An 11313-nucleotide genomic window follows, 5' to 3' on the forward strand; every position below is an offset into this window, starting at 1 on the left:
CATTTGTCACTCTACAATCTATAATACATAGGAGTCAATTTTTACCAAAATCGAGAAAAATAAGAACATCAATCATATAAGAGAACCTTAGCCCAGTCCCCTGCAGAGATTGACTCTTGATTTTCCTTTCTCTTCCCACATAATTTAATTTTAATTAATGTAAATTTAAAAATCAATACTTGATTCAGTTATTGAAAACTTTTAAGTATATTTGGAACAACTTGGGTATGTAAATCTACTTTTTCAACTATAAATTTTATGAAGTCTAACAATAGACCAATTATTTCCAATGAAAATTTAGTATCCAAATAAAGATGTTCTGTGAGTATCAGTATACACCAGATATCAAAGACTGAAAAGAATGTAAAATATCAAATTAATGCTTTTAAAATATGATTACATGTGGAAATGGCAATATGCTGGATATATTGAGTTAAATAAAATAGTTTATTAAAATTAATTTTACTTGTTTCTTTTTATTTTTTTAATGTGGCTGGAAATTTTTTTTTTTTTTTTTTGAGACAGAGTCTCACTCTGTTGCCTGGGCCGGAGTGCCGTGGCATCACCATAGCTCACAGCAACCTCACACTCCTGGGTTCAAGTGACCCTACTGCCTCAGCCTCCTGAGTAGCTGGGACTGCAGGCATGCGCCACCATGCCCGGCTAATTTTTTCTGTATATATATTTTTAGTCGTCCAGATAATTTCTTTCTATTTTTAGTAGAGACGGGGTCTCACTCTTGCTCAGGCTGGTCTCGAACTCCTGACCTTGAGCGATCCACCCGCCTCGGCCTCCCAGAGTGCTAGGATTACAGGCGTGAGCCACTGTGCCCGGCCTGGAAATTTTAAAATTACATACATTATATTTATATTGGACAGTACTGAACTAGAACCTTATTTGCTCCTTCTCACCTTTTTTTTGTGATTATGGCACCAGTAGAAACATAGAGTTACTACTCACAAGTCACATACCTGACCTATGGAGACTCCACAGGCCTTCTCCAGTGCTCTTAGCCATAGAACATGACCCATCTTTTTCCTGGAGCCCAATTCATCCTTCTAACCTTGCAGGGATCCAAGTTTGCTTTTCTTGGTAGGTCTTCCAGGCTTCACCAAGTGGCACTCTAATCTGATTTCCCGAGGAAATTCCAAATCCTAACATGTGCAAAGAGCAGTTTCCATTTTTCCTTTGAGGATTCATATTTGAATTTCACAACTTTCGTAAGTACGGTACCATTGGAACATCACATTTTTCTGTTTCCATAAATGTTCCCATTCTAGATGGAACCTTGTAGGTATATGGTTTCCTCAATGACTTTTACAAATTTTAGTGTGGAAGTATAATGAGTAAACTGGCAAGTTGAACAGCAGGCAGTACATTGATTTTGCACAGTGTATTACCTCCAGGGGACTCAGTGGGTTACTGTGATGCCATCATACTTAACTAGATGAGGTCTTGATGCCAAGAAGCTGAGGTACCATTCTCAAGGACCATTCTGCCAGTCTCAAGGACCATTCTTGCTTTTGGATTAAATGGGTAAGCTTTTAAGTCCAGTAAAACATTTTAACTCTTTTCAAAGCCTCTCAATTGCCATCTGTGGCCGGCTTAGTGAATACATTATTGTACATCTGGTCTGGTTCTGAGCTGCTTTCTGTCCCACTTCTCTTAATAAAATCTACTGAATCCTAATAAAATAAGAAATAATCAGTTGAGTACTTTGTGTTGTGCAATATTGCTGAATCATGTCAATTGTCCTAAAGTAGGAGGGAGTGGAAGAATCAGTATTGTTTTTTGCCCTGGGTGGATCGCTTCTCCCGTTTCCTTTGTTGAATTGATTAGCAGCTGTCTCTTCTTTAGACACGAAACAAATGATAGTTATTTTTGAAACAAAATATCATGACTATACACCGTCCAACTACTGTAGTGCTAAATCTTAAGTCAGATTATTTCCCAGTTATGGAAGTTACTGGGTGGCTCATAATGACTTCTCCTTCCTTAGGTCCAGCCCCAGATACACAGGGGCATGTTCGTGCTAATACAAAAGTAGTTGTAAGACTACAACTATATTCAATCTTCTATAAGTCACCACTCATCTGGAATTTCTGCCCATGGCATGGGTAGGTCCCTCTTCAGTGGTCCATTCTGTCTCTCAGTCTAGAAGACTGCCTATGCAAAGTAGGGCACACCATTCCCCAATGATATGCCCTGCCCTTTACCATGCAGGTGGTAAAATATATTCCTGGATTAGAGGCTGTAGTTGAGAAATGTCATATTAGCTCAAAGTGGAGGGCTGTAGTCCCTTGGGGGCTGATGGTGGCTTCTCAGTGATTTGTCTAAGAATGTAAGCTCAAACCCAGGTGAGCCCTCCCTGGTGTCAGAGCCCACTAAATTCCTCAGATTTCTGAAAGAGGTTCAATAGAGTCTATTTAGTAACTGCCTCCAGGCTTTTTGCCTCTTGGAATGTGTCAGGGCACATGGGAGGAGGAGCCCTGGCAATAGGCTCTAGCAGCAATTATATGCTCACAATTCTGGGCTTCTGCCAATCTTGGTTTCATCTCAGGTACATGGTGCTCTGGTGCACCCAGTGTGCCTTGGCCAAAACATATCTCCACAATATATTGATTAATTTATTTGTTGTTAAATTGTTTTTTCTGCTCCTAATCTTTTTGGTAGGTGTCTATATGTGTATTAGTTTTCCTAGGTCTGCTGTAACAAATTGCCACAAATTTAGTGGCTTAAAAAAACAGAAATGTATTCCTTCAAGGTTCAGGAGGGTGGGAATACAACATCAGTGCTGCCATAGCCACGCATCCTTAGAATGCTTTCAGGGAGAGTCCACTCTATACCTGTTTCAGCTTCTGGTGGATATTAATTCTTGCATTCCTTGGCTTATGGCTGCCCTCTAATCTCTGCCTTTATCACTGTCTTTTCTGTGTTTCTGTGGCTTCTCCTCTACTTATAAGGGTACCAGTTATTGGATTTAGGGTACATGCTAAATTTAGAACGATCTCATTTCATGATTCCTAAACTAATTATATCTGCAAAGACCAAATTTTCAAATAAGATCACACTCACAGGACTAGGGGTTAAGACTTGAACATATCTTTTGGGGGGATACTATTTGCTATGGTTTTAATGTGTCCCCCAAATTTCATGTGTTGGAAACCTAATCATATGTTGATGGGAGGTGGGGCCTTTGGGAGAAACTTAAGATTAGATAAGGTCATCAGGGTGGGGTTCCCATCATAGGACTGGTGGCTTTATAAGAAGAGGAAGAGAGATCTCTAACACACATGCTCTTGCCCTCTCACCATGTTATGTCCTTCGCCATGTGAAGATGCAGCAGGAAGGCCCTCACCAGATGTTGGCACCACGGTCTTGGATTTCCCACTCTCCAGAACCATGAGCTAAGTAAATCTCTATTATTTATAAACTACCCAGTCTGTGGTATTCAGGTATAGCAATAGAAAATGGACTAAGATACTATTCAACCCACTAAAATATGAAATATAAAAATAGTCATTCAAGTGAATAATATGCCTGATTCTTGCCATAAAAATATCCCCAAACCTATTGGTTATAATATACCTTTCCAGATCTTCCATCCATTTGGATATTTTGATTTCTGGAGTCAATACAAATTCACTTCCTGCTGCCTCAAACTTATAGCTTTTTTAATTGCCAGTGACACAGAGCTCCCTCATTGTGTGGAACGGCTTACCCCTTCCGTAGACAGGATGTCTATGACAAAGGGTGGAAGGTGGTGTGTGTCTACTGAAGTTCATTCCCTGTTAAATGGGCAGCTCTGTTTGTGCCTCACATTGTTATTTATTTATTTTTATTAGACAGGCTCATGTTGCCTGTGCTAGAGAGTACTAGTGTCATCATAGATCCCTGCAACCATCATACCCAGGTAATTTTTCTATTTTTTATAGAAACAGGGTCTCGCAATTTTGCTCAGGCTGGTCTCAAACTCCTTGTCTCAAGTGATTCTCCTGCCTTGGCCTTCCAAAGTGCTGGGAATACAGGTGTGAGCCACTGCTCCCCACCAACATTGTTACTTTTGAGTCAAAGGTTAAGTCCCTGGAGGATGCCCAGTTTGTTTTGGCAGCTAAAAGTGAGGCTCAGGGTCAAGGATGTTTCTTGTATAACGAACTCACATAGATATCTCTAATCCCTTCTTAGATTTTGATTTTTCTATTTAATAATCAAAGACTATTAGAATACATTGCTATGTGAGACACAGGGTTCCAATACATAAAACCACCCAGCAACCTCTGTTGAATCTCTCCACTAGCATCCAGTAATAAGGCAGCAATTGTTTTTCAAAAGCTGCTGAGCATTACCTTAGTCCAAAATCCTAAATACTTCTGCCATATTTTCCGTATAGGATTTGCCCTCCTTTTTTACCAACAAACCATGTTGGTGGGAGAGGCAGAAATTACAGAGCCTCAGGTCTCGTCTTCCTGACTTATTGGGTCCAAGGGGTAGAACTGACCAGACTGTAACTTGTAACTTGCCAGGGTCAGCCACTGAGGCTCCTCCCAATCCTACTGAGAGTATGTACCCTTTTGGATGACCCCGGGATATATAGTGTGTAAAAATTCCAAGGTTGAGCGTGTGCTGACTCTAAAATCCAAACATCCATTAACTGTTGTTCTTTGTTGCAGTGGGAGGTATCACACGTGTTTCACCACCTGTCATGGGTTTAAGCACTGATACTCCAGGTAATCCCTGTCTGCTGGATCCCTTGTGGATGGTCCTTGAACCTAATGGCATAGGCTCATCCCTTTGGGTATGATGTTAAGAACTGCCATGCCTCTGCCACTTTTGTTTTAGGGGACCTTTGCAGCATTATATAACGGGGCACCTGATCACCGAAAAAAGAAGAAAGAAAACAAGGATGATACCATCTAAGGCACTATAACCCAATCTGTCTCTTTGAGTGGTTTCCTTAAAGCAAAAGGAGCACCTAGCTGTTCTTAACAGAGGTAGAGATAGAGGGCCACTCTGAGCAGGTCTTTGTTAGGCAGATATATTCCAGGCAGGCCCAGCCCTGATGAAAGGTGTAGTAAACTTTTTTTCTTAATAGAAGCAACTCTTCCTAATAGTATGCTGTGCTCTGGAGAGGAGACGGGCCAGTGTATAAAAGGAAATCTTGACAAGCAGGGTGGGAAATACCTTTGTTTTGATTTTTAAAGCATTAACTACCATAACATTCCACTGAGTTTTGCAAGACTCCTTCTATCTGGGCAACTATTAGTTTAACTGTCTATGTTCTACTGGGAGTCTTCAGGTTCTATTAAATTTTCTTACAGAGAATTTCATACTTCTGGAGAATTAATTGGAGAGGCCTTTTTTGGAGGGATATCCTGGGTAAAGGGATGCTATGATACTGATTGTGATTAATCAGTGGGTATATTAGTTTCCCAGAGATACTAAAACAAAAATTATGACAAACTAGGTGGCTGAAAACAACAGAAATTTATTCTCTCACGATACTGGGTGCTAGAAGTCTGAAATCAAAGTGTTGGCAGGGCCACGTTCCTTCCAAAGCTTCCAGGGGAGAATCCTTCCTTGCCTCTTTCAGTTTCTGGTTGCTCCCACGTGTTCCTTGGTTTGTGGCAGCATAACTCCAGTCTCTGCCTGTGTTGTCACATGGTGTTCTCCTTATGCTCTGTCCCTCTTATAAGGACACCAGTCATAGTGGATGAAGGGCCCATCGTACTCCATTATGACCTTATAATTTGATTACATTTGCAAAGACTCTATTTCTGAATAAGGTCATATTCATAGGTACCAGGGATTAAGACTTGAACGTATCTTTTTGGGGACAAAATCAACCAAGGTTTCCACTTTTCATGTCCATACTAAGGGGTTTGAGGGAGTGGATTCTAGCCACAGCTTTGGTTTAGAGAACAGAAATCTTTAATCTATGATCACTGTCTTAGGGGTGTTAAATTTTTTTTTTAACTGGGAGGCCATCAGGCTGAGACAGCTCCAGCACTTTGGGTTCCTACATAAGCAAACCAAAGCCCAGTGTAAACGGTAAAGCAAAACTAGAGACTTTACCAATCAGAAACCACCAACTAACCTCTAACTAGGGACTTTCCACTATGATGAATCAAATATATTTTGTCTTACTTCCATGTTTAGCCTATAAAAATTCACTGCCCGTGCTGTTGCAGCAGAGCTCTCTGAACCTGTTTTGGTTTTGAGCGCTGCCCAGTTTATGAATAAACTCAAAGCTCAAATAAACTCTTTCAAATTTTAATGTGCCTACATTTATCTTTTAACAGAGGATACTGCATGCTTGTTTTCTTTCTTCTTTTCGCACACTTATTGGAAACTGCAACAAGATTTTTCCTTGGATACTCCTGGATGATCAAGGTCACTTTACCACAATTTCTGTCAATCTGGGCTTTGTTGACTCGGCATTCTTCTGGGTTGCCCCATGTTATTTTTATACACCTCGCATGGGCTTCCATTTCCCAATATTAGCCAGTTCCTGTGGCTTTTATGCTTGAGGTTTTGGGGGTGCTGGCTGAACCATCATTGGCTCTATTCCTAGGTTTTAAGGTCCTCCTTGTTCTACATATCCAGAGAGGGATTTAGCAGGCCTTTAAAAAAATTCTATCCATTCAATGGTAGGCTGTCTTATGAAAAGAAAAAAAACCTATCTATCTAAGTAGTTCTTGCTTCCAAATGCACTGGACTCCCTTAGCTCCCCTCCTCAAGGCTGGTGATTCTTTTATAGGCTTTCTGAAGCAGGTATTTATGATTGACTACCCATTCCTAGCATTCTTGTACAGATATCCTCTTTTCCTCCCATACCTCTTATATGCTCCTGGGGAAGCTGAACCTACCCTGCTCTAGAAGTGGACCTAATTTGTCAAAAGATAATTATTAGCTCTCTTGTCAGTGATTGGTTCAGGAACTCAGGCCTAAGCCTATCAATGTATGACACTTTTGTAACCACAGAATTTGGAATGACCATGTAACCCAGTGGAAGGCAAGTAGAAAAATTAGAGGCGGTTCTGGGAAATAAGTGTTCTAAATTTTAAGATAGTTTTCTCTTTCTTTTAGATCTTATGCAGAGATGTGAGGCCTGGAACTGCTGTAGCTACCTTACTTGCAATCTGAGAATGAAGCTGAAACCTGTGTGTGTGGGGTGTGGGGGTGGGGGATGCGGCTCAGAGTTGAGCAGTTGAGAGAACTGTAAAGAATCAGACCTGCCTAGCTCTCTGGGAGGCCGAGGCGGGTGGATTGTTTGAGCTCAGAAGTTCGAAACCAGCCTGAGCAAGAGCGAGACCCCGTCTCTACTAAAAATAGAAAGAAATTAATTGGACAACTAAAAATATATAGAAAAAAAAACTAGCCGGGCATGGTGGCGCATGCCTGTAGTCCCAGCTACTCGGGAGGCTGAGGCAGGATGGCTCGAGCCCAGGAGTTTGAAGTTACTGTGAGCTAGGGTGACGCCACGGCACTCACTCTAGCCTGAGCAACAAAAAAAAAAAAAAAAAAAAAAAAAGAACCAGACATGGAGCTGTGACTGACTCACACTTAATCATCACTCTACCAATGGTTTTTCCAATTATGCTTGCATTGGGTTTCCTGTTACTAAGGACTGTTTGAATTGGGTTTTTGTCCCCTTGATCTGAAAGCATCTTAACTGGCACATCCTTGATGGGTTTCTCTGGTCAAATGTAGTTCCACTGGAAGAGATGGTGCTTCCACCAGGCTCCCAAGGGAATCCATTTTCTCTCGTGGTAAGCAGGGGGACCAGGCTCCTTGACCTTGTATTTGCAGAAATCAGGCATCAACTTAGCATCACCAGATTTCTGGTATTAGTTGCCTACTGTCTGCTGTACTTTTGACTTTGGGTCCTTTGAGGCCCACATAACTATTTCCTGAGTGACACAAGTTTCTTCCACAGTTGTTATCAAGTGGCCCTCACAGGTTGGGTGAGGAGAGGAAGAGGAAGAGAGGTATCAGGATCAACAGATTGCTTGTGAGACTACAAACGGCTTGCAAAGTATAGCCAAAGTCAAGGCATGGGGTTTCCCAAACTGATGACATTACAAATCCATGATCCACGTCATTAGCTGGACCCTCCATGCTCATTCTCTCCCTCTGTATAGCAGCAACTTCAAACTTTTAGCAGATATTATCACCTATTTCCAGAGAGAACAAAAAACAAGAAACAAAAGACATTGGGTAGGAGCTGCAACCAACCTCCATCAAAAACAAAGACATACCAGTACCTACCCTAACCCTTTTAAGGTTTCAAAGGAAGAGGTGTCCTGCCTGTCCCCCAAGCTTGGGTGCAGGATCTAGATGCTGTTGAGCTTACCCTTGAAACCCAAAGAAACAGAGGGCAGAGAACTAGAGAAAGAAAACAGGGTGGTGCTACCCAAGGCAAGAAATAGAGAAGCAGTTAACGAAGCCTGCAGCCTGCGGCTAAACCTTGGCAATGACCGTTATGAAAATACCAGAGGATGCCCCGCCCGCCAGCCCTCATTGTGCAGCCAGCTCAGTCACAAAGCCGAGCCGCCTGGATCAGCAGCGGAACATTCCAGGGCCTGTCTGCCGCCGTGCCCAGCCCGGGGGCCGCGAAGCTACATTCGTCAGCAGTGTGGGAGGCCAAGGGTGGGCAGCAGCAGAAGCCCTTCTGGTTATCTCTTTCCATCTCTTTCTGTGCCCATTCGATACATGAAATAAAATTTTCCGTGACTCGTCCTTTGGGGTGGGAAGTGTACGTCCCAGAAAGGCACACTGGAGAGGAGGAGGGGAACTCAAACTCAGAGTGAGAGGGTTCGTGGGGAGCCGACTGGGGTCTTCTTGCTTCCCGGCGGGTCCCGGGCGCTGGGCGGCAGAAAGGGGGAGTGCCTCCAAAGGACCCCGCTGCCCACATCCCGCCAGCGGCCTCCGCCCCCGCCCGGCCAACTCCGCCTGCCTGAGTCACGGCTGGAGCTGGGGAGGAGCCCGGGAAAGGCGGCCCCAGCCCAGTGGAGCCGGCGGCTGCAGGCTGGGCAGGCAAGGCGGTCAGGGATCATGGGCGAGAGCGCGTTGGAGCCGGGGCCTGTGCCCGAGGTGCCGGTGGGGGGCCCCGTGCACGCCGTGACGGTGGTGACCCTGCTGGAAAAGCTGGCCACCATGCTGGAGACGCTGCGGGAGCGCCAGGGTGGCCTGGCTCAGAGGCAGGGCGGCCTGGCGGGCTCCGTGCACCGCATCCAGAGCAGCCTGGGCGCGCTGAGTCGCAGCCACGACACCACCAGCAACACCCTGGCGCAGCTGCTGGCCAAGGCCGAGCGCGTGGGCTCGCACGCCGACGCCGCTCAGGAGCGTGCGGTGAGCCGCGCAGCCCAGGTGCGGCGGCTGGAGGCCAACCACGGGCTGCTGGTGGCGCGCGGGAAGCTCCACGTTCTGCTCTTCAAGGTCAGTGACCGCCAGCGTCCCCCTCAATCCGGGGCCTGTCCAAGCCTCTGGGCCACCGTGTCGGGGATCCCTCTTCCCATCCGCCTACCACACGCACATTCCTGACCCCATCCGCCCTCGGTTGCCGTGGAAACAGACGTCAGGAGCCGCACCCACTTCCCACACCCCGGCCCCATCCCTCCCTCGCACGCCAGAGCCCATCCTGGCCAATCCATGCCCGCCCAGCTCTAGCTCAGGCCACGTCCGCACAGTGTGGTCTAAGTCCCAGCGCATCCCCAAAGTAACGGTGGTGCAAGCACATTCCATGACTGTGGCCGCCGTAGTCTAGCGTCTCTCACCGGGTCTCACTCACTTCGCAAACTTCTGCAGGTCGCCCGCAGCTCTCCCTCCCTCACTCCTCCGTCTCCCCTACCTTTCCAGGCCCGCCTTTTCTTTCCCTCTCCAGTTGCGGAGTGGAGGGTGGGGAGGGTTCCCCTTGTGTGATTAAGGTGTGGGCTAAGGGGCCGCCAGGGTCAGTGCCTTGTCCGTCACATGCAGGAGGAGGCTGAAATCCCAGCAAGCGCCTTCCAGAAAGCACCAGAGCCCTTGAGCCAGGGAGACCAGTCCGAGCTGGGTCCAGAGCAGCCAGAGGCCGAGGTTGGAGAGAGCTCGGACGAGGAGCCGGTGGAGTCCCGGGCTCGGCGGCTGCGGCGCACCGGGTTGCAGAAGGTACAGAGCCTGCGAAGAGCCCTTTCGGGCCGGAAAGGCCCTGCAGCGCCACCGCCCACACCGGTCAAGCCGCCTCGCCTTGGGCCTGGCCGGAGCGCTGAAGGCCAGCCGGAAGCCCAGCCTGCGCTGGAGTCCCCGCTGGAGCCAGAGCCTTCGCAGGACACCGAGGAAGATCCCGGGAGACCCGGGGCTGCCAAAGAGGCTCTGCAACAAATAGAGAGTGCAGCCTGATGGCTGGTGCTGCCCGCCTCCTCTGTGCCTATGCCTTGTTCCAAAATAAATCCTTTCAGAATGTAGCACTCACGCCCTAATAAGGAGCGAGTCCCGCATCTACAGCCCCTCTCTGACTCTCCCTTCCCAGTTCCTTAAGCTCAGTGCCCTGTGTCCTCTAAAAGAGGTGCAGCCACTCACACCTGCTTGCATTCACCGTCAATAAAAGTAATTTCACCTTATCCAGACTCCATGTGAAGGCGTGGGGGAGTTGGGGGAATAAGGCAAATGTTGGAACCTGGAATGTGGTTTGAATGTCAAATATTAATAGATCATTGTACAATTTCTCCTGTTTCCACGAATCCTGGGCTCTAATGGTACATAGAAGTATCCTGCTGGCCACTTGCTGCATAAACACGTTTCTCCTGGGATACCTAGTTGCAATTTTTAAAGCATTCAGTACAGTCCCTTGCTGTAGGTGCTCAATAAATGGCAGCTGATGGATTTCCTCTTAGTCTTTTCTTATATCACCTCTTAAAAGTTGGGTTTTCCAGAATTCCCTTCTCAGCCCTCCTTTCACTCTGGGTACTTTTTGGTTGACATTCACTCCTGGCCCCTCCCACCAGCCACATACACCCTGCACCACTCACCGTCTTGAGTCCCAGTTGAAAAGTACTCCAAAAGTAGCAATCTACTGCCTTTAAATTCCATTTCAATTCAACAGCTATTTATTGAGCACCTACTTAATATGTGGCAGGCCCTTCTATGCAAGTTTCAGAATTTCTCCCCCTCCTGTGTTTTATTTACCAGTGAATGGCTCAGTCATCCACACAGAAACCTGGGAGTCCTCGTTGACTCACGGATGCTTTCTCATCCCCCAACATGGAAACAGTTATCCTGTTGATTTGACCTCTGCCATCTCCTCACTTTTCTTTTTCTTTTTTTTTTTTTTTTTGA

At 46.0% G+C, this 11313-nt stretch overlaps 1 protein-coding gene across 1 annotated transcript; it reads left to right on the forward strand.

Moving 5' to 3' along the window:
- Positions 1-8903: 8903 nt before the first annotated feature.
- Positions 8904-10595, forward strand: PRKCDBP (protein kinase C, delta binding protein). The gene is made up of 2 exons (XM_012654434.1): positions 8904-9438; positions 9976-10595. The coding sequence occupies exons 1-2, from the start codon at positions 9055-9057 to the stop codon at positions 10375-10377; spliced, it is 786 nt and encodes a 261-aa protein (XP_012509888.1). The 5' UTR covers positions 8904-9054; the 3' UTR covers positions 10378-10595.
- Positions 10596-11313: the final 718 nt, after the last annotated feature.

Source organism: Propithecus coquereli, unplaced genomic scaffold (genome assembly GCF_000956105.1).
Source record: "Propithecus coquereli isolate 6110/MARCELLA unplaced genomic scaffold, Pcoq_1.0 Scaffold44, whole genome shotgun sequence".
Classification (NCBI taxonomy): Eukaryota; Metazoa; Chordata; class Mammalia; order Primates; family Indriidae; genus Propithecus; species Propithecus coquereli.

Coding starts and splice junctions, on each gene's coding strand:
- PRKCDBP (XM_012654434.1), top strand. CDS start 9,055: ATGGGCGAGAGCGCGTTGGAGCCGGGGCCTGTGCCCGAGGTGCCGGTG. Junction 9,439..9,975: donor TCCACGTTCTGCTCTTCAAG/GTCAGTGACCGC, acceptor CGTCACATGCAG/GAGGAGGCTGAAATCCCAGC.